The sequence below is a fragment of the Syngnathus typhle genome, linkage group LG5 (genome assembly GCF_033458585.1).
Source record: "Syngnathus typhle isolate RoL2023-S1 ecotype Sweden linkage group LG5, RoL_Styp_1.0, whole genome shotgun sequence".
Classification (NCBI taxonomy): domain Eukaryota; kingdom Metazoa; phylum Chordata; class Actinopteri; order Syngnathiformes; family Syngnathidae; genus Syngnathus; species Syngnathus typhle.
This window is the reverse complement of record NC_083742.1, coordinates 4,910,124-4,934,373: the sequence shown is the minus strand read 5'-3', so window position 1 is coordinate 4,934,373 and position 24,250 is coordinate 4,910,124. Positions and strand designations below refer to the sequence as shown.

The window sequence follows — 24,250 nt, the reverse complement described above, 5'->3', positions numbered from 1 at the left end:
TCACACACATGCTCGCTTAGCATGGAGCATCTCAATCAGCAGGTTGTTGCAGGGCACCTCGCCACTCAGATGCATGTAGCACAAATAATCCTCAGCCTGTGTGCTGAGGGAGCGTAGCTCTGGCAGTCGCACCACCAGCTGGCCGAACTTCTCCTGAAATTGAGGGTAAGTGGTCAGGGTGTACTCCAGCAGAGCTTCGTTCACCTGCTCCTGGACACCCTCCACAAATGCCTGGTTCTCCAACAGCTTCACATCTGCACACAGGAGCGTAAGGTAAGTCTAAATGAACATAATTGTGTGACATACGTGTGGTGCCTTATGACATGACATAAATGGTGAGTGCCCAGCATGTTTAAATAACATCACCAAAAGCTATATAGGCATGGTTCGAATCACACATTTTCAGTTTCAGTTATCTTTTCACCTTTTGGAATAGCCAACTCACCTGGTTTCTCTGAAAAGAGAACTTAATCAAACAATGTTGACCAACTACAACGTGTTTTTCTTTTTAGAGATTCCTGGAAATTATTTTACTAGTTAATGGGACATCTCAATAAAGTGTGCTTTTTTTTTACATTAAAAACTTTAAACACCTTTTACATTTGGGAAAATTAACAATCATAGAAAAATTTACAAATGATCTTGGGAATTACTGATGCTGTTTTAGCAGCTGTGACACAGATTTTCCACTGTGTGCTATACATATCCAGTCTGTACCAATCTATACATCCTCATCTGGGTTGCATCACAGGGCAGCAGGGTAAGCAAGCTTGGCCGGATTTTCGTTCATCCATCTTTTCTGGGTGAATCCAGAGATGTTTTCAGGCTAGCCTGAAGGTCTCTTTGGTGTGTGCTGAGTGAGCCCCTTGGGATCCTAACAGTGGGACATGCCTGCAACACATCACCAGGGAGGTATCCAGGAAGCATCCGAACCTGATGCCTGAGCCACCTCATCTCATCTGGCTCCTTTCAATGTAGAGGAGCAATGGCTTCTCTGAGATTTGGATTCCAAACAGACCCTTCTTATTAGAGCCTCCGAATAGACCATGCAAGGGAAACTGATGAATGTGATTTCCCTGTTGTTGGAACTCGGGGCGGACCTCATCCATCACCAGCCCATCTCAGAGTCTTCAAATTCTGTGTCCTTATAGGAAGGCATATGAGTTGAAATTGAGGAGCGTTTCCGTCTCTAGATATTTCCTTGAAATCATGCAAAAATCCCTCTCCATAGATTTGGTGAGCTCCTCCAACAACTGGGTTTTTGCCTCAACAACCACCAAAGCTGTGTTCTGCTTAGCCTTGCTTCTCGAGTCAAACATTCCAAGAAGACCTTTAGTGAGTCCCATCCAGGGTCTATCCTCAAGTTCGCTGGAAAAGGTTCCAGAACACTCGCAACCCCAGTAAGGAAAAGAGGTGTCCAGGATGGATGCATGGATGGATGGATGGATGGATACAAAATAATTTACATCATTCAATAGCATTTTTATGTTTGTTTGTGTGCGTGTGCGTGTGCGTGTGCGTGTGCGTGTGTGTGTGTGTGTGTGTGTGTGTGTGTGTGTGTGCGTGCGTGCGTGCGTGCGTGCATGGTAAAATAGCAAAGTCCTCCAGTGGACTAGCATTCAGCATCAGCTGAGCCCATCCTGTAGAATCCATTCACACAGTAATTAAATGTTTTGAATCAATGTTATGAATCATCCTTTCAAACTGCTTGGGGGCAATTATATTACCCCTGTCAAACCTGACTCTAAGGATGAGGAAAAGCAGTGTGTCCAAAGAAGTGCCAGTAAAGAGCAAATATTTTCTACCTATGACATTTTCTCCCTATTCAAAAGCTCTTTTGTTACCATCTTGCTTGCGCTAAACAGCAAACACTTCTGGGAATCTGGGCAAACCACATCTATGCTCTTTCCATCTGCACAAGCCTCTACATCAATGTCAGCCCTTGCATCGAATGATAGACCCATTACTCCCCTTTAGAATGCCATTAGTGGACAATAGAGGAGGTTGCTTTTGTGAACAATTGCCTTTTGCAAGACTAGGTTCTTAATTAAGTGAATTTGTTCGCATTAAAAGGCCAGTAGTGAAAGCCGTATGTAGCGTACATGGGAAGTGTGGCAATATTTAAAAAAATATAAATGTTATATTTTAAAGCCTATCAAATAGCAGAATCCATGCTTTGACTTTTAATAGGCTGTACAATATATTTTGAAAAGACATATACCATAAATAAATAAACAAACAGGCTTGAGGAGTAACGGAATACATGGACCAGCGTATTCAGAATACAAAAAAAAGTAACTATTCCGTTAGTTAGGAGATTAAACAAAGGCTATGAGTTCTATTGGACAACATGTCGTCAAAACTAGATACATTTATCCATCCATCCATTTTCTGAACCGCTTAGTCCCCACGGGGGTCGCGGGTGTGCTGGAGCCTATCCCAGCCGCCATCGGGCAGTAGGCGGGGGACACCTTGAACCGGTTGCCAGCCAATCGCAGGGCACACGGAGACAAAACAGCCATTTGGACTCGCACTCACACCTAGGGACAATTTGGAGTCTTCAATTGGCCTACCAAGCATGTTCTTGGGATGTGGGAGGAAACCGGAGTGCCTGGAGAAAACCCACGCGGGCCCGGGGAGAACATGCAAACGCCACACAGGGAGGGGCGGAGGTGGAATCGAACCCAAACCCTCCAAATTGTGAGGCGGACGTGCTACCCAGTGCGCCACCGTGCGTTTGATGTGACTGAGGGGAGTACATGCCTATTTATATGTCATTATGTCAGTGTCAGATATAACCTGCACAAAAACTTGTGAAACATTCCACACACATCAGGGGTGGTAAAATCACCAATTATGTATTACTTTAGTGTGTTATTTTTTTTTATATGGCTCACTAGCGCCCTCCACAAGATCTTAACCAGCTCAGTGTGGCCTAGTGGTAGAGTGTTCTCCCTGAGACTGGAAGGTTGTGGGTTCAAACCCTGGCCGGGGCATACCAAAGACTATAAAAATGGGACCCATTGCCTCACTGCTTGGCACTCAGCATTAAGGGTTGGATTTGGGGGGTTAGATCACCAAATGATTCCCGAGCGCGGCACCGCTGCTGCTCACTGCTCCCCTCACCCCCAGGGGATGGATCAAAATCACACGGGGTGGGTTAAATGCAGAGGAAAAATTTCACCACACCCAGATGTGTGTGTGTGACAATCATTGGGACTTTAACTTTTTAACTTTAACGTAACAGCCTCGACTGTACGATTCACCAAGAGCTATAAAAATTTGATGGTATGTGTAGTAGACCACGACCTACAAAAGCGTCTCTTGGAGCCATTTGCTAAACCTGACAGGAAGTTCAACATTTTGAAATTTCTTTCAAATAGCCCTAATTTTTGGCCTCTTATAGAGGTTACATATTAAAGAAGTTCTCCTAGAGTTTGTCTTGAAACTGTGGGTGCATCAACTGACGATGCTCGTGATGGAAATCCAACCGAAGCTTCTTATCAGCTACCCACTGGTGTATGAATGTGTGTGTGAATGGTGCTGTAGATAAAGAGTGCCAAATAAAAAATTATCCTAGCTACCCGTAAATTGGTAATACAGCAGTCATAAAGATCAAACAGCCCGACTTATTATTATTAACGGCTTTAAATTGGTCACAAAAATTCATCGAATCACTAGTCCTGGTCATTTAGCTTTGTACGGTCCTTATATCATCCATTTAACGTACTTGAAAATGTATTTGTGACTAAAAATTGGTGTACATAACCAAACCGCGTTAGACAGAAAGTCACATAGGATCGAAGCGAGTAAAATCAAGATTTAGGTGTAAGTTCAGTCCATTTAACATTTGTTTAACCCTGTTGCCACAGCAACACGCTGTTTTCTACACAAAAATACTAATACATAAATTGAAGTTGATGGTCTTAACATTTGTGACAACATAGAAGACAAGAAAAAAACATCACTCTTAATAAAGAAATCATTACTTTAAAGGTATTGCCCCGCTAAAAAAATGTTTTAGGTACGCCATCTACAACCTTTAATCAAAACGGGTCCTGTTGAGTGTTTTACAAAGTTCTACCCAAAACTGGAAGCATCCAGATACATAACATCTCTACAAAGACCTGCAAAAAGTCTATAGAGATCTACTCCCCAACAATAGCGGTAGCAGTTTGCATTATTTTATTACAATGTTTTTCCTTATTTAGATTTGTTTCAAGACTACAGTTAGTTAGATTTCACTTCGATGGTTAATGCAGTTTTTGCAATGTTGTTGTTTTATCACAGTAGATTGGTTTATTTACATTTCAAAAACCAGAAGCCATTCATTTACAAATGTGATCGCACTTAGTTTACATATTTAAATGTTCAGATATTAAGAAGTGATAGATAGTTTTTGCATGATTTGAATGAGACAAAATAACATGCTTTTTCTCTCGAATAGTATATTGTTATAATCATTTGTTTCAGATGTACTGTAATTATTTTCTGTATAAAAATTCAATTTGGTGTTCAAAAAGTCTTTTTTCAAACTTGAGTCAAAAAGTATTTTTTCCAAACTTTAGTCTTGAAAAACAGGGCCAATACGGTATTGTTATTATTATTGTTAATATTATTACTACAGAAATGCTAATCATTCACTTAAGTGTACAGAAATTTAGTTTGGGGCCACAGTTTTATATTTAAAAAAAAGTTGTAATGGCAGTATCATTATATAGACATTGTTATATGGACTCACTGGGGTTGAATAGGAGCAGGAATTTCAGACAGGCAATCTCCCTACGGTCCACCTGCAGGAGCCTCAACCTTACGGCAAGGTCCTGTCCTCTTTGGACCAAACTTGACAGAGTTGCCTCACCTTGAGACAGAAGAGAAGCCAGCTCGATCTGCAAAACAAAAGTTACTGATTAAGTACTCTTATATAAAAGTGGGTGCATAAAATGTGTACGTTTAAATTCAACAGTCAGTTTTATGATTGTATGTATAGATAAGGCTTGATTGTACGCGGACTTTGGGGTTCAGAATTTGGGATAGTTATATAATTATTAATATTTTATATTATATTAATATTTAATTATCCATTCATTAATTTACTTATTCATTCATTTATTTTACACAGAGGGATAATGGTAAATGGACTGCACTTACATCGCACTTTATTACACATGGTGCCAAAAGCGCTTAACAATGCCTCACATTCACCCATTCACATACACATTCATACACCAATGGGAGGGTGCTGCCAGGTCCACACTAGGAGCAAATTGGGGTTCGGTGTCTTGCTCAAGGACACTTCGACATGGTCACGGATCGATCTTACAACCTTAGAGTTGAGAGCCGAACACGCTTGGACGGAGCGGAACCAAGGTCATGAACAAAGGACAGATGACAGAAAAACAAAATTTGGTAAAGTCCCCAACTCTGGTTCTGGGTTTAAATCTCGGCCGAGACATAGTACCAAAAACATCCATTTCAGGTAGAATAAATACTTAATAGGTGTGAACGTGAGTATGAATGATTGTCCACGTTCCATACAATTGACTGCCAACCAGAATGTCTCTCTTTCCCGAATCAACTGGGGTCGGCTTCCATTACCTCTGACTCTAATGGGGACAAGCAGTATAACAAAAAGATGGTTGAAGAATAAGTGTGCTTCTGCATGGATGACTATTACTGTATTGTTGTATTGCATGTACAGTACACTATTATCTTACAAACATTCTTGGGTCAGAAAGGCACAAAATGAATGAATTATCTTTGTTCTGTTACTACATGCAAGTTGTTCTGTATTAATAATATAGGTATGTTTTCTAGCTAAACCATCTTTGAACTTCAAGTAAGTGCCTTTGTGGCCACTCACCAAAACAGTCCGTCAAAGGAAATGGAATTCAGTTACCAATGAGTTTTTTTTTTTTCCCCGTACTATCAGAATGAGCATTTCTTCGAGACCAAGTAAGAACACTTAAAGGCTGGAAGGTTGACTGTTGATGTGATTAACCTGTAGGGGATATGAACATTTATTTAATCACCTCCAAGAAGTGCCTGTTGTATCCAGGCAGTTGATTTTGACTCTTTCCCACCAGACTATTAAGAGTCACATTATTTGACTTCCATACATGTGGTGAAGTGCTATTTTAGGGGGGGTTGAAATAAGTGAAAAATGAGGATTACATTCTTGATTTATTATAACATGATGCTATTTTGAAAACATTACGTGGAATTAAATAAATGTGTTATACCAGAAGCTTGTTTGGCCCACTACTTTGCATGGTAGCTTGCATGATACACAATCTTATTAACCTGTCACTGCCAAATTAATGTTTCATAATATTGGACTATTATTCACTAGGTACAGAATTTAAGGTTTTCCCAGCTTCTGAATACGTGGTGGGTCAACCTGCCCCACAGATCCACTCACCCTCAAAGAATGCTGTATATGAGACTGTTGGGAATCATGATATACACTGTACATGTATGAAAACGGTCAGGCCGAGGAAAGTGGAGAAGTTCAGAAAGACTAAGCTATTTTTTATAATGTGCTGGTGGGAAGCTGTGTGTGGGAGTTGTTACCTCTTGGCCAGTAACCAGCAGGATACTGTCTCCCTTTCCATGTTGCACTTGTCTAAAAATGTGATCCAGGACCAAAAGTTCAGACCAGCAGTTGTGCAGCAGCTTCATTTGGTCCCCCACCTTCAGGAAACATGAGACAGAGAGAAGTGAGACAAAGACAAGACAAGAAAAGAAAAAATATAAAAGGCAAAAATTAGTCCAGTTAGTTTTGAGGAGTTGGACATGATTATTTTTTCCAAAACATGTATAGACAGCTGCAAAAAAGATTACACGGTACTCTTCTTTTGTGGTTTGATACTATGTTTCATTTTCAAAATAATCAAAATTATGAACTTTGTTTTTATGTATTTTCATTTTTAAAATAATCAAAATTATGAACTTCATTTTTAAGTATTGCTGTTCAATTGCAGTTTGTGTCTTTTAGTGAGTCTAATATATGTGCCAGATGAAACATTCAGTACTAATGCATTAATTAACATTAGAACTATTAATTAACATTATAACTACAACTAACATGGTAGTTATTTTAAAATCAAATAATTCCATCAAAGAGAGACCACAAACAACCTATAGCCTGTCCTGCGTCAGAACTGTTATAATTGAAATACATAGTGTCACAGTATCACAGTAAAGTGTGGCCTATATAATGTAATTTTGCACCCTGTTTGTGTCAGTTTGATTTATAAAAAAATACATAAGCTTTAGTGATGATGGTGTAAAATACATCCCGTAAATGTGCTTCTAATTTTCAAAGAACACTACTGTCACTCCAGTACTAAATCACGTGTGAACAAAATGATAGAATGGAAGATGAGTTGTCCATAAAGACAAGGTGAGAAGATTAACGCTTCGAAGTGGTTGTGTTAAGTGTGTCCAGTGTCGTATTGACATGTTTGTCTTCAAACTACTAATATCTTTTCCTAGCCCCGTAGGCGATGTGTGTGTGCGTATATGCGTGTGTTATTGTCTGTAAAGTGAAGGACAGAGCAGTCAGTAATTTTGCAGCCGCAGCTTTCAATAGGCTCAGACGCACATTCATCTGACATGGAGCTGACAGAATTACTGTCTATCTAAATCAAACAATATATTAGTGGCAGAGGAGAGGGTCCAATCTAAGCCACGCACCCATCTGGAAGAGTGCTGCTGTGGGGTCTGGACTTAAAGTGATAAAGGAAGGGGTTAAGGAAGTAAAAGGTCTCGGTGACCTCCTGCGCTTCCTCTACAAGAGGAGTTAGACTCTCAGCTGCAGCCAAAAAAAAAACAAAATCTTCCAAACATGCAGAATATAGAGCAAGTACTTGAATTGAGAGATTAATTTATGTTGGATTTAAAGTATGTTTATCTACCTATTGAGTGTCACATTCAACCACTGTGTTGATTTTCTTGCGCAGCAAAAGTAAAAATGATGGAAATAATTGTCAAACCAAAGCTTTAAGCGTCTATTGGGTTTCCTGTCATGGATGCCACTAATGTCTGAAAACAATGTAGTAATAAAAATGTGACAGTTCTCCTCTATCAATCCTTCCGTGTACATTATTAACTATGTTTCACTCTGTGGCTATTCCATTAAGATAACACCTGAAATTCACATTGTTGCAATGAGGGATGTGGCGATTACATTCATTTTGAGCAGGGTCTGGTTCGGGTTACTTGAGTTTGCGTGCACTGTAGCCACATCCGATACATCGTCAAATGTAATCAGGGCGGCCAAAGTTTATCATTTGCACTTGTTTGACTTGCATTTGCAGGTGTATTTTATTAAAATGTGTCACATTTGCAAAGCAGCTCTGACAATGCTGCTCAGCTACAGCTGTTTGGCCACACCAGTATGGCCAATATTACAGTCTCTGCAGCTTTGCAGACTCAGTTTAGCTGTAGTATCTTTTGGCTTGCCCAACTTGTAAACAAATTGTTTCCACAGCTTAGTCTGTACCGCTTTCCCTTAACAAACTGTGAACAAGAGCAAAGTTTGTGGCTATTTCAAAAACGAGCTTTGGGGACTGTTGTATGAAGTTAGCTATATTTAAAAAAAAAAAAAAAAGAATAAATAAATGGACCCCAAGGTCAAGTTGGTGGTTTGCCTTTAGTTTCAATCTCCTCATCAGATCAAGACAATTGTAGTTACAATTACTCTATATGTATGTGTACTCCTAGTCTTAGGTTTCATCACACAAAACTAGATCAGATGGCTATATGGCGATATGAGATCACACAAAAGTACCAGATGATCAAAGTCCAAATGAAATCTTTTTTGCATTACTCGTCACCTCATTCAAAATTACACCATCAAGTCTTTATTAAGTTTGCAAATGACATGAGTGTCTGACTTTAGCGTTAAAAGACAAGACAAAAAAATATATAGTTAGGTTTAGCATTCATTTTACTCTGAATGGGGAAAGATTTGGGGCCTCAATATACATTTTCACCAGTACAATGATAGATATTTTTCACAGGTATTTAATGTTGTTAACGTTAATGTTGTTCTGCAAGCCTTTGGGAATACTGACTACAGTACAGCCCATGACGTATTTGATACACTGAAAAATGGGACACAGCAAGTGTTTGAATTTCCTCAATTATAATTGGAGTATATGCAACATAATCATTTCACGTTCCTTTTGTAAACATGAAGTTAACCGGTTTCTTGAAAAATAAAACCTATGTTTTTATTTTGTTAATTTCAAAAACTGTAATTGACTTTGGGTAGCGCACTGGTTAGCATGTCCGCCTCACAGTTAGGAGGGTGCGGGTTTGATTCCACCTCCGGCCTCCCTGTGTGGCGTTTGCATGTTCTCCCGGTGTCCGCGTGGGTTTTCTCCGGACACTCCGGTTTCCTCCCACATCCCAAAAACATGCTTGGTAGGCCGACTGAGCACTCCAAATTGTCCCGAAGTCTAAGTGCGAGTGGTTGTTAGTCTCTGTGTGCCCTGCGATTGGCTGGCAACCGGTTCAGGGTGTCCCCCGCCTACTGCCCGATGACTGCTAGGATACGCTCCAGCATACCCGCGACCCCCGTGGGGACTAAACGGTTCAGAAAATGGATGGATGGATATTGGTTTTCAAATCAAGTATTTGCTTTTTTACTTTTGTATATAAAGACAACTTACAGAATTACAAGTTTAATATTTTCCACGTTTTAGTTTCATGCAGCAAGTTATGTTAGCCAACACTTCTATGGCTGCAAGTTATTTTAATTTCGAGTTTACGGTAGTTACCCACAGAAACAAATTCCTTCCATTTGATGGTTGTGTTTGTCAAGTGGGTTTCCTCGTGAAAGTCGCCCTTTTTAGGCAACTCGTGTCGTATTCTATCGCGACCACGGGCAGATAGATTTATTTTTGTAATTGTGGGTTTAATATTCCTGAGTCAAATTTGACACAGTTCTCCGTGAGTAAGTACACGGTGTAGGTTTTGTTGTCAAGTCACCGTTATGTTCAAAGCACTGAGGAAATTATTTTAGGGGCATGGCCAAGTGACATGTATATAAGGTGTGTGTGTAACTGCAAGAAAGACAGGGTCAGTAAATCCTAAACCAAAGTGGACTTGAGATGTACATCGTACCATGACTAGTGTAATATGTGACAACCGCCTCATGGATGTAAAGGGGGAAATTATTTATGGTGTATTTCCTTACTTTTTTACACCAGTTGTTCGAATAATTACGATATTATCAGTTTCTGGAGAGGAATTTTTCAAGATTGTCTGAAGTTAGTTCAAAATTTCTTCTCTCCAGTTCAATGCCCTTAAACTGAACCATTATGACGTTCATTGCGTACACTTCATGTGCAACATCTGCCATTCAACAGGTGAATGGAAGGTCAAACCCATGACATGACAAAGACCACCTTTCAGGAATTGCAGCAATCAATAGCTTACAATTTCAGAACAATGTAGCCGAGTAGAGTGCAGGGCTGCAGTGGAAGGCTGACATTCCCCTGTTATCGGCGGCATGGAATGTAATTATCTAGCGCAGAGAAACAGCTCTTGCTGCACAGCTTTGTTCTCACTGTGCACACTGGCTGCTGAATGGCCACATAACATTTTGAATATCTCAAGAAACACATCACAAACACATCCATGTGCACCTGCACACAACACAAATTGTTTTTTAATGGGAGGAGCGCTGGTTTGTTTTCCCTTTCAAATAATGCAAATCGTTATTCACAAGCTTTACAATCGATCATGCAAATGTTGAAGCACTACACACTATTTTTATCATTATTCAATAAACAAAAGCTAATGCAAGAAAGCATGGAGATATTTGAATCGTTGTCTAGGTAAATTAATAATCAATAATATTGGTAGAATTAAGAAAGACGACAGATTGGATTTATGACAATGGAAAATAAATACTTTAATAAATGATCAGCCCATTGTCCACCCCCACTGTTTCACTTTCTCGTTGTCATATTTTTGCATGCATGTACTGTAACTTGAATTACTGGACAATATAGAGGCTGGTTGACTTCATTAAACATTTTAATTAATGAGAATACGAGCAGTTCGAGTGGCTTCTAGCCTCCTATGTAAAAGTCTAGTGCAGCACTAGAAATCCTAACAGGCCCAGTAATTGAACAATTATTTTATGTATTGCATCATCAGTTCATACAGGAGCCGTTTGTATTTTTCCAAAGAAGTTGGTAGCTTTAAATTGAAGAGCTGTTTTTCTCACTATAAATACATTTCGATTACTCTGAGAAAAACTTTTAGTGAGACATGTGAAATTGACAAAATTAATTTGTCAAAGTAATTGACAAATACTTGAGCCCATCATTTTGTCACTGCATATATAAAAAAGCAAAACTGCAATTGAATAATTTCTCACATTTGCAAAATTGATAAAAAACATAACACGCTCTACTGTGGAACCATGAAGTATGGACATATATGTACAATTTGGAGCATGACCAAAATTGTCACGCCAAAAATACCTCCAAAGGTGTTCAGCATATCTCACAAGCATTTGTTTTGGTAAGTTGTTGTTTTTTGTTCTTATTGTGTATTACTAATGAGAAATTCTACTTCAAACATTATACAATAAATTGTGGGAGTTGTAGTTCTGGAAAAAAATTATAACAAAACAATGTACACAAAGTCTTGTTTTGAAAGATGACAAAATCAAAGTTCAAACAGCTCTTTGGAATGCAATGTGGTTGCATGAGCTACCGCCATAAATTGTTGAACATCATTCAGCCTGCAAATCAAGTTCTCAAGTTCCATTATTCAGAGGTAAAGAGGAAAATCTTAAGAGGCCCAGTCATAAATTTTCTCGCAATGCAAACAAATTGCATTCATCTATCCATCCATCACCCACTACTAATCATGAATCCTTTCTTGCCTGCAAATGAGGATGCCAAAATATCAACCCCACAAACACCAGAATAACAGGTAAACACCACTGACGCGTTCCAACAGAGATTCATACCCGGGTGGCCTGACTTTGAGGCAGACATGGTAACTCCTAGAACAGGGGTCACCAACACGGTGCCCGCGGGCACCAGATCGCCCGTGAGGACCGCATGAGTCGCCCGCAGGACTGTTCTAAAATTAGCTCAAATAGCGGCACTTGAAACGGATTAAAAAAATGTCCATTATTTGTAATGGGCAAAATAGATTCGGAATTCGACCGATTTGCTTCTCGAACTGCCTTCTGGAACGGATTGTGGTCAAAAACCAAGGTTTGACTGTATTTTTGCTATTCTTGTAAAAATCACACTTACATGTGAATTGGGAAATGACAATAATACATAGTGAAAGCCAAGAAAGGTTGGTGACCCCTGTCCTAGACCATGTTGACTATAGTATAACTGTTTTATTTTGTCAAACTTAAGTCACTGGCAGAGTAGCAAAATTTTGAGGCATCAGCATTTCAGCTTAGTGACTGTTTTTGTAGATTTCAGTCCTATTGTCTCTGTTTTTCTGCTGATGGACTACAGACCAATAGTCAACCTTTTGCCCTCAGACAGACTTTCTATGTATGACGAGACTAAGTGATTCCAGCATTGGCAGTTTTCAGCCACCTCCTACAATACACATGAACAGTGAGGGTTGGTCGAACTTGTTTTATCTACCCAAGTACTGGTTGCGGGAAATGTTTCATCCATTTTGGATATTTTTTTATCTGAGTCAAAATCTCTCAGAGGTTTTTTTTTTAAATCGATTCAAGCACTGGGTTGTGAGATGTTTTACCCATTATAGGTTTTAACTGACAAATAATATTTGTAGTCTATCCGGAGGAAGTGATAATGGGTAATTTTGTATTAAGAAATTATTTAAGATGTGATATGCATACCACTGATGATGGGAAAATGAAGCTTCAATTTTGCTTCATGAAACAGTTGCATTTCTGACTCATCTAGATTGCACTCCCTGTTCAGCATTGAGTTGAAAGAGTCAGAAAATACAAATGGTTCATGAAGCAAATTTGGAGCTTAATTTTCCCCTTACGACATACTAGTACTGGTACATACACAGCCTCCCTTCTAATGATATGCAAAGGAATCACTGAACTTAACTGAATGTTCATTATGTAACAATGCAGGGATGTGGAGATCTTTGTCCAACACAACTGATTCATGTGATCAGCCATCAGCAAGCTCTGAAGGAACCTGATGATGATCCTGATCATTTGGATCCGGTGTATTAGACAAGGGGAACGTAAAACATGCAGAACAGAGGCGCATGAGGACAAGATTTGGACATCTGTGTCATAGTGACAGAATTTTTTTTTTTGCATCCAATACTCTTCAATTGGACCTTTTTTTTTGTAAAGATTTTAATATCCATATTTATAAGAGCAGTGACACTAAAATATTACTCTAGCTCCCAATTATATTAATTCACCTTTTACAAATGGGTTTAATGGACACTTGGGCGTTCTAGGATGGCCTATTTTAATACTAATACTTGAAGAATGACGTATTTTTTTATTGTTTAGGTAGTTCGTAGAATAAAAGGTTTGAGAAACTCTGGTCTGGAGATAAAAAAAACAGTGTAACAAATGTGTGATGCAAAATTGATCTAGAGTTTAAGGATGTGGCCTATTAATTGAAAACTGCAACACTGAATTTTTTCAACCGAGGCGCGGCAGCCAAAAGAATAAATGCCTGTTTTCCAACACATTGTCACAGCTGCAGAATAAGAACGCAACATCACACATTGAGCAATGCAAAGTGGATAATGGAAATGTTTGGGTGAATTTTGGACATTTACACATTTAGGGACATCCAGACCACATTGATACTGTATCTTAAAGCAAGATGATGAACCAACTAACTACCCACACAAGAGTGACATTGCGAAGCGTACCATTAACTGTGAATAACAGGACTGCTGGCCTAATGCTGCTCTGATCTGAAAGAGTGCAATGACTTCAAAAATCATCATCTCGACACTTGTGACAGTGAGCGCATGTATGCACATGTAAGCATCAAATGTATAATGCAACATACAAAAATGGTTGACTGAAGTTCAGGCTTTAAACTTCATAAAAAAATTATTACAACTGCATCTGGATACAGTAGAAGTGAAATTCTGCATTCAGATGAATAACACTGTTCAACTAATTTGTCTCAAAATACTATACTGTATCATATGAATATTAAATACGCATTACACATGGACAAAAATGTCTAGGTACACCCGTTGTAATTGTAATATTGAATTTATCAGTCAGGGGTTAGAGCACATCTCTCGCAGTTCATCCTTTCATTCTTCCTTTCTCTATAGGCCTGCTTGTTGTCCTCACCAAGGTGCTGCTTTACAGCTTTCACACCTGGGCAGTTTAGAATATTCAGTTAACCAAACATGAATATATGTTGAATGTGGAGACGAATCTGGGGTAAGCAAAAAAAAATAAAAAAAACTCCAAACAGATGTCCCAACTACAATCCAAACACAGAGCTCCTAAGCAGACATGCTATTATTTATGCTAACTACGCTGTCTTCTAACACCATCTCTATTTCCAATGACATTTTGAACAATATACATCCAATTGTTATGCAACCAATTTGTTAGATCATTGTTTGGATGGCATGGCATACTTGAATGGGTTTGGTGTGGATAAACTTGTGTGTGCCCTAATTTGGACATCGTTAAACAACTTCAGGTTATATTAAAATGTAGGTTGTTGGCAAGAAATACGTATTAGTGGTGTCCAACCTCACGAGTGTTCTGTGGGCAAACATTCCCATTGACATGATCAAAACTCATGGAGAAAGTCTATCCGGTACGGTAGAATCAGAAGACCATGTTTCTTTTTATGTAAAACTTGGTGACAAATTCACAGACATGAATGTGATAGACTAAAATGCAGTAATACAATATGCTTGTTAGATGAGAAATCATTGCGTATTTGATTTTGTGTTGACATTAAGCATGACTCAGAGGGGACGTTTTAAAAGACTAATTGTATTCGTTTTGAGAAGCCAAATGCATAGATTATTCATAATTTACGTTGTAGTTACAATAGAACACTAATTAACTGCCTCATGGCAATTTTGACAAATAGTGAGTTATGTCAAGGCAAATTCAGAAGAGTGTGACAATGCCTTTCATATTAAAATGAACAATTTTCTAGTTTCCAGCCAAACAGCCTGTGAGAGCATCAACACCGGAAGCAGTCGAGAGCTGATTCATTCAAACAGACTTTTGGGGCAGGGAAATAACAATGACAATAAAAAAATGTAATTACTATACAGAAAGCTGTAAAGCGCAGTGACATAATTAATGTTTTTGGTCACTGAATTATTTGTATGTATTTATTTATTCATTGTGATGGGGGGTGCAATCCAACTCTTATAAAGCTTGTGTAAATGAACTAACAAAAAGGAATAACTAAAGACAAGGCAACAAACTGTCCTCATTTGCATTGCATCAAAATTTTTCATTTTTGTTCATGCAAATTACTGTGCCAATTTTAAATATAGTGTAGCTGCATGCCCTGAGTTACATATACGTCTAGGCCAATGTACAGTAGAATTACGACTGGAGTGGAGAAGTAACTGATGGTGATGAAAGCAACAGTTTGCTATATGGGGAAACTCCCAAGTATTATTATTAATAATATTATAATTATTATTATAGTAGTAGAAGCAGTAGAAGTGGATGTGGAATAATATTAATAATAATAACAAGGTTGTTTTATTAATATTATTACAATTACTATCAATATTATTATTATTATTTCATCATTTATTATTGTTGCTATTTTTGTTTTATTCCTGGTTTGTTCAATTCTACTTGCTTGGTTGACTACCTGTCTTGGTTGACATGAGATGGGCTGCTGAAGTAACCGTTTTTCATTGTTCAATTCCGTTGATCGACTTTTTAGAAGGCTGCTACATTCAAAGTTAAATTCACTTTTCAGCAAATGGTGATATTCGTACGACGGAACAAAAAAACAGATGAGAAACATTTTGTTTCAAACATACGCAAACATTGCACTAAAGACGGCATTTCGTTCACCGGGCTGTTTTGAGGACGATTGATGACGTGCCTTGTTGCAATTCTATGTCGCAATATCGTGTTTCGCAACTCTTTCTTCTGATGCCTTTTATATTCGAGCGCGCATGCCATTATGTGCGACACAGCCAGAACCACATACTGTGTACTCACCCTGAGCTCCTTGAAAAAGATGCAGCTGCGGGCCCATTCCACTATGGAGAAGAGGGTCTGGTCTGCCATGCGACACATGAGGCTGAAGGCGCTGGGCTTCTCCAGCCGACCTCGAGTGCTCTGCTCCTGTTGCAGATGAGCGACGATCTTGTTCCGCACCACCAGCTCGTCCGGATCACAGCGCAGCATCTCCAGCACCAGCGGCGGCAGGGTTGGGGGCTGCGGCGAGGCGGAGGGGTACATTTCTGGGTAGGCGTATCCCGTGAGAGACTCGGGCGAGCTGGTGTAGTCGGGGCACTCGGCTTTGATGACCCTGCTGGGGAAGGCTGTGTACTGGTACTGGCCGCTAAGGGGGACGTGGGACTGCATACCTAGGGATGGGGTGGCATAAATGTTTGCCTCGTAGTCTGTGGGCGTAATGGAGCCGGGGGTGGAGGGTAGGATGCTTTTGGGGAGGGCGGGCATGCTGTTGAGAGTGCCGCTGAAGCCGTAGTCGGTGTGGAGAGGTGAGGTGGACGGAGGAGCCGCACTCTCCAATTTGAAGCCGTTGGAGCGTATCAAAGCCTTCTTCTGCTGCTTCAAGGCCCTGTCCCTCTTGTACATGGGCCCAAATTTATTCCTCCCCCCACGCATGCGGTCTGCACGCACCGCTGTCAAAAAGAGCCCAGCAAGAAATCAAACATAAATGTACTGCACAGCAACCGTCCTCAAATTCAAGCCACCGGTTAGCGATGACTTTCCCGCGTCAAATAGCTGCTTCCATTCCCCCTAATGCGGAATTTAATCACAGAATGAACAACACGCGCGCGCGCGCACACACTTTTTTGCTTCCCTTTTTAGGACTGAGAAGATTCCCCAGGCTTCACTCCTCGTAGCCTAAATAGAGCTTTTGATTTAAAACACGGGAGTCTCCACAGTTTTATCAGTGAGTCCAGAATGTGTCTTTTTCTCTAGCTTGGAAGAAGCAGGTGCTTTCTCGCATGGCTGTCTGGCGATTAATCCCATCTCATGTGATGACAGAGCTACAGCCAACAAATTCGAATTTAGTCGTTTAATTTGACTTGTACAGTCAGACTAACACAAACATAAACGCCACATAATCGCGAACATAAATACACGATGCAACAATAAAGCGTAATAATTATTATATGTTTTTTCCCAACGAAAGTTTTTTTTTTTAATGATGGGCTACATGAAATGTCATCGTTTCTTAAATTACATGTTAAATCTTCTCTCGCAATATCAGTTTGATTGTAATGATTTGATGAAAAGACAAACGTACCTTCTAGTCGCATACCGACGTTGAGGCATTTTTGAAAGCGGCAGAAAGGACATCGCTTCCTCTGAGTCTTGTCAATTTTACACTCCTGATTTTCAGCACACGTGTATCTCTTGTTGTTCTGCACTGTCCTTTTGAAGAAGCCCTGAAACAACAGGAGACAATTTTCATTTCGTTTTCAACCAAAAAAAAACATTAATTTTCCATGGTATTCATTTTTATCGATATTAAAGTTTTGCATTTCAGAATTTAGGAAAAGCAGTTTCTATTCAAATTATTTACATTTCGTTGTCAATAAGTAATATTGTAATATGAATGTAAATCTATAGAATTTTTCCTCTAACAGGCGAATTACAACGTGCTTAAAAATAACGTTTCATAGCATGACTTGAGAATATTTACGGTAATATTAACGCTGACAAAAGAAGCATTAAAACAAACCTTTTAACGGCAAGGGCTCTAATTAACTAAATCGCGCAAATATTTTCTGTAGCACTCGAGTGGCTGTTTACCTTGCAGCTTTCACAGGTGAGCAGCCCGTAGTGATATCCGGACACCTTGTCTCCACATACAGGACACAATTCTTCCAGATCGTCATCATACGTGTATTCCATAACCTTCAAAGTCACACCTGGACATGCACGCACAAATGCAAGGACAGACAGAGCATGACAGGCTCAATATCAAGGCTGCAAGCCCAACTGCACATTTTTGTTGTTCGTGTCGGCAATTCATGTCTGGAGTGAGATTCAATTTTCTTTAAATTACTTATTTCGTTTATTCTATATACATTTGATATGTATTCTAATCAAGTATAATTACAATGATAACATAAATTGTGTATGCATTCTTAGAACTTGATTTGCTAAGTGTGTTTAATGAAATCCCATACGTAATCGTATTTGGTAAAAAAAAAAAATTGTTTTTTATTGCGGAGGCGCAATTTCTCAAGGGCAATGTTACAGTTGATTAATTGGCGTATACCAAATAGATAAAACATACGACGTGTAATCGTTTACGAATACAAATTTAATTTTTAAAAAAATCTATCGATTCAATTTCAAACATCAGCAAGTGCATTTTATGTAGATGGATTTATGACTTCAAAATTACTGTCTGACATCAGACATCATCTTTTAAACAGGAACACATGCATTTTATTTGCATTAATGACTTCAAATCATCTGTAACACAAATAGGTCCATTTAAAAATAATGTCTTTCTTTCTTTCTTTCTTTTCTTGTTTTTATAATTATTGCATGTACTGGGAAATTTTATAATGGTAGTTGCACGCTTTTTTTTTTTTTTAACTGTATTTTATTATTTTGTTTGAGCAAACTACTGCCGATGTCTTTTCTTTTTTTCCCCGAGTGTAGTCGGTCCCGTTTAAGATTTTTCATGAAACAAGACTGTCAATAAAATATGATTTATTCTTTCGGCAATAAATTGACAGCCCGCATCTACAGTTGTGACCCGAAGCACATCCTGACTGAAAGAATTTGGGGAAAAAAGTAAATCGCCTTACCGTGACCCCTGTCAATAAAATATGATTTATTCTTTCGGCAATAAATTGACAGCCCGCATCTACAGTTGTGACCCGAAGCACATCCTGACTGAAAGAATTTGGGAAAAAAAGTAAATCGCCTTACCGTGACCCTTGTCTCCCAGCATCTGAACAGCAGGCTGCAGCCAGTCACTGATGATTGTCTGATTATTAAAATGTGGACGTAGGCGTAGCTGCCGTATTGGATATACAGCTGAGGACAACGGCAGGAGGAGACCAAAGAAAAAAATTCTGTAACGGGATTGGTTTGGGTGTCTCCCTCAGCTTCCTCGCCCTCGACTGTCTTCCCTTATCGCAAACTTATATTTCTCTGCTTCTATTGGTGGACGGAGAGTCACGTGGCCGTCGCTGAGCTGCCTCCTTGTAAATGCCTGGACTGGCGAGAATGTGGCTGATTTTGATGACTCACACCATGAAAGAGGCTTTTTTCAATCGCAAAATAATATTTTTATGTTACTTAAGAGAAAATAGGCCTCTACAATGTTTTATAACATTTTCGACAATGCATGATTTCCATTAGAGGCTATTCCCAAATGTATTTGATAATGTTGTAATTGATAAGCACACACATTTTGATAATAGAAATAATACACGTATTATGATTTTAAAGCACCAGTGATGTCGGTGAGGTTATGTTTGTATGTGTATGTATGTATGTATGTATGTATGTATGTATGTATGTATGTATGTATGTATGTATGTATGTATGTATGTATGTATGTATGTATGTATGTATGTATGTATGTATGTATGTATGTATGTATGTATGTATGTATGTATGTATGTATGTATGTATGTATGTATGTATGTATGTATGTATGTATGTATGTATGTATGTATGTATGTATGTATGTATGTATGTATGTATGTATGTGTAGTAATAATAAGAGTAGTAGTTGTAGTAGGAGTAGAAAATGTATGTGCAATTAAAGCGTTATCTTCACCTCCTTGAAATAATGCCTCTGGTTCTCTTTAAGCTCCACATATATACTATGGACATCATTCACCCCTTTAATCAGCATACAATAAATTAGAAAAATGATCTTTTCTGCTCAGTAAGTGATTCAAAAGGTGAAAATGTCTGTTGTTAGCCAGGATGGGGTATAGCGGGTGGCTTTCTCAGAATCTGCTTGCTACAAAGGTTCATTCTGTGGAAATATATGGACAAAGCAGAGGGTCATTGATGATTGACCATAACCTGTTTCTAAATTTGGAAAAATCACAATAGCATAATTGCAATGTGACCAAATTATTTTATGATTTTCGTGTCATGTTATCCTGTTGTGATTCTAGTTTGGAACCTCTTAAAGACAATGGATCCTAGGACCTAACCTTAAAGAGGACATTATGAGAAATTAACTTTTTAATTGAATAAATATCAATAGTTGGCTTCCTTGGGAGCCTGCCCATATCCATCAAGTAAAATTAATCAGTCAAGTAAATCTGTTGTTTTAGGTCTGAAAATGTGTCTGGAGTGTGCCATTCTGGACTTTGACTCCATTGTTACAAGAGGTGGGCATTCTGTCCCAGGGACAGAATGGTCCGTCCGTCCATCTGTCCTAGACAGCCATTCAGTCGTTGAAGGACAACGGATGAGAACGTTTTAAAAAAGGTACAGATCGAGGATGATCTGAAGTATTTTTTCATCCGTCTGTGTAGTTGTCCCTATCCGTCTACCGACTAACCTCTCAGTCGTTCAAATGGACCATTTCAGCACACTAACATGGAAGTCTGCCAAAGATAGAGATCTCCATTTCTGTTGGAAAGCAGAAACAGCTTCTTTGTCTCACGTGTGGATTCCGCCAATTCACTACATTCAGAAAAAATGTAAATGTTTATTCAGAAGTAAATTAAGTAAATTAAGTGGATGTGAATAGTAACCTCTGCAATTAGCCTGTCTCTCACAACGTTAGACATGTCAAAAACATGATTGCCGTTTGTCCCGAGAGGACATATCCTCAACTTTAAGAAACCTACAATGTGGAGTGGGATCCTGGTTAAACAAGTCATTTCTAACTTAAAACTTTTTCGCATTATTCCGGGTATTTTTACTAACTGAGTGCGAGTGATAACTATACAGGTGCGATGCAGCGTGTACATAGGCGTGAAGAAGCGTTCTGGATGCGGAAGGCAGGAATGAGTCAAAGTAGTAAGAGTGTGTGAGGATAAGAACAAATGAGAGAATATTGAGTTGAGTGTAAGAAGCAAGATGAAAAACAGTGCCAAAGAAACGAGGACTGCAGTGCGACCCAGATTACGGTTAGGAACCATGCATATCTATAACATCTGTGAACGTGTGTCCTTCTAAAGCTCTTCTGTAGCCACTGTATGGTGGCTACCACAACTCAACAGGTGAAAAACCAAATAGAGTTCCTCACCTGTTGCCTTGGACAGACCAGCAAAATTTTAGAGGTTACACACCTCTGACTGTTACACAACACTGGCTAATTCACTGTACATATAAAATGCCACACACAGAATGTCTCGACATGATATGAGCAGCTAGTCTAGGGGAACAGTCAGAGCCACTTTTAAGTGATGGCCGAAGTCCCACTTAAGCACTTACGCACAAGATGTGTGTGGCATTCCTCGTATGCTTACTAAACAATGCAATCAAATGTAACAAATTGCCTATTGCACTTACGTGATTTGGTCGAATAGTGGAGCATGGGGTTAGCATACCTGTCTCAAAATCTTTGCAGGGGTCACTCTGTGTTGGCTGCGTTTTCTCCTTGTGCTTATGTTGATTTCCTTTAGAGCACAGGTGTCAAACTCAAGGCCAGGGGGCCAGATACGGCCCGCCACATCATTTTATGTGGCCCGCGAAGACAAATTGTGCATCAAATTCGTTTGTCATGAATAGAATTGCAAATTGTCTTCACTTTTAATAAGATCTCTTTTTTTTAAATATTTGACCAGTTTTTACTCATCTGATTTGAAAACGAGTTATTTGCCAGTTTGTTTTATAGCTTTTACTGTATATAATATGAGGTGCTCATACATTTATTTGGGTTGACAGTCATAATGGCTCTCCAAAAGAAGCTATGACTACAATGCGGCCCGCGACAAAAATGAGTTTGACACCCCTGCTTTAGAGGCTCTGGTCGCCTCCTCATTCCAAAGGTGTACTAGAAAATAAACCTGCAACTGTTTAAACTAATGTCAATTGTTTATCAAAGGTAAGTGTGGTTAAATGGTGACCGATCCAGACTGTATGCTCAAATTTGGGATAGGCTCCAGCTAGCCTGTCATCCTGAACAGAGCAAGCTGTGTTCGATAAATGGATGGATTTCTGCTCATTGTACAGTTGTATTATAATCATAGGATTTACAACATCATTACATGACTGAACATAACTTTATATTTGAATACAGTATAAGAACTCCTAACTCATAAATTCCACATCAATGTTTTTCTTCTTTTTAAGAACAAATTTAGGAAACGCCATGGGACCAAACGCGGTGAACCAGGCCCAAGGTTTAGCAGGACAAGACTACACAGCTGTTCTAAACACAACTGGACTGGGGAACGTCTACTTCCATCCTACAACAACACACAGAGGTGCAAATGCCTCTGTTATGCCCAATTCTACCAGTGCAAAGTCTAGCAAAATACCAAAAGACGGAAAATTCCACCCATACGCACAGTTAAACTGCGTACATGTGCCCAATAACTGGTGACCAGTCCAGGGTAACCACACTCTTGCTGTTACCCAAACTGCAATAAGTGATTTTGTCCATGCCTAATATAGAATTGAGAGGCTAACTCGATTTTTTGTGTTGTTGTACAAGTCCAGTTGTTGTGTAATGTGAAAGAAATAGAGAGTGACTATAATTTTTTTATTATCCACGTGACATATTCTCTCATAAAGCTACACAATATTGCTATATATCCATTTTCTGTATCGCTTGTCCTCTTTAGGGTCACGGGTGAGCCTGAACCTGTCCCATCTGATATTGGGCAAGAGGTGAGTTACACCCAGAGCAAATCACATGCCACATTTGACAAACAACAGTTCCCTCTAACATCCACACCTACACAAAGGTTTAGAATCTTGCTTAGTTTAAGGATTTAAATATATGCTTTCGGAACATGGGAGGAAGCTTGAGTACCCGAAGAACACTCAGGCAAGCACAGGAAGATTGTTCAAACTGAGCGGAGATTTGATCAACCCAGAACGGTTTCACATTGAGCCGGATGTGCAAACCACTTATCCACCATGGTACCATGAGAAAAAAAATATTTGAGTCACTTTGAAAATTAACCCATTTTCAATTTTGTGTTGCAAAAATGGTCTGGTATCTTGATATTATCCTATGCCGTACAATTTGTAACTATTGACAATATTAACTATTGTCAGCAATGAGCAGTCATTTACAAGTTACAAGATACTCTAAAATGCAAGAAAAGTCGGGTGGCGGCTAAGACAAGCTGGGTTATCTTCTCTACAATTAAAGCATTATCCATTAGAGTGATGGTCTTATAACGATATGCAATTGAGATTTTTGCTCCTCTTATTTATTGGGTTATTTGTTTATTATTTATTCATCACTCATTTTATTTATTTATTATTTATTAGTTATTGTTTGTGCCTTCTTGTTTTTATTTTGTGTCGTCTACTTGTATGTTTATCGTGTACTGTGTCTCGTCACCGTGGGATGGAGGAAACGGAATTTCAGTTTCTTTGTGTCTTGACATATGAAGGGATTGACAATAAAGCTGACTTTGAACTTTGAACTTGAAGTAATTTCCGCAAATGTAGTGGTGTAGGTTCTTTAGGTATAGTAAAGATAAAACATAATACCGTTTTTTTCCATGTATAATGCGTAAAATTTAACTAATTTATTGTCCTAAAATCTGGGGTGCGCATTATACATGGGTAGAAAAAAAAAAAGTTTTTTTTATTTTTTATCCGGATATGATACGGAGGCCGCCATTACAGATGCGCTTTCTTCTCTGCTGTTCACTTCAAGCACGCTCCATACGAACACAATGCTCTCGTATCAGACGCTTGCTCGATCACCTGCTCGTTTGCTGTCACAATGTACTCTACACAAATCCGAAACATTTCTTCGCTATTGAGTTTGCTAGCGCATGCGCAGTGATACTGACCGGCAGAATAACATCCGGTTGTTCCCAAAGATGATCTTTTTTCTGAAATAATTTTACGTTTACGGACTTAAATTATAAAAATGGGACCCATTGCCTCCCTGCTTGG

The 24,250-nt window shown here is 39.0% G+C and overlaps 1 protein-coding gene across 1 annotated transcript; it reads right to left on the bottom strand.

Moving 5' to 3' along the window:
• On the bottom strand, window positions 1-19,139 carry LOC133154183 (nuclear receptor subfamily 5 group A member 2-like). Its single transcript, XM_061278682.1, has 7 exons — window positions 19,118-19,139; window positions 17,981-18,099; window positions 17,472-17,613; window positions 16,190-16,839; window positions 6,574-6,693; window positions 4,742-4,889; window positions 1-254 (listed from the first exon to the last, which is right to left on the bottom strand). Exons 1-7 carry the CDS (start codon window positions 19,137-19,139, stop codon window positions 1-3), a joined length of 1,455 nt encoding a protein of 484 aa, XP_061134666.1.
• Between the last annotated feature and the right edge of the window lie 5,111 nt (window positions 19,140-24,250).

What these genes read in the sequence shown, in the direction of transcription:
- LOC133154183 (XM_061278682.1), bottom strand. Translation starts at nt 19,139, where the DNA reads ATGCTGGGAGACAAGGGTCACG. An exon ending in CGTCGGTATGCGACTAGAAG is followed by an intron (nt 16,840 to 17,471) that starts GTACGTTTGTCT and finishes TCTTTTTGACAG; the next exon opens with CGGTGCGTGCAGACCGCATG. An exon ending in TGCTGGTTACTGGCCAAGAG is followed by an intron (nt 4,890 to 6,573) that starts GTAACAACTCCC and finishes TTTGTTTTGCAG; the next exon opens with ATCGAGCTGGCTTCTCTTCT.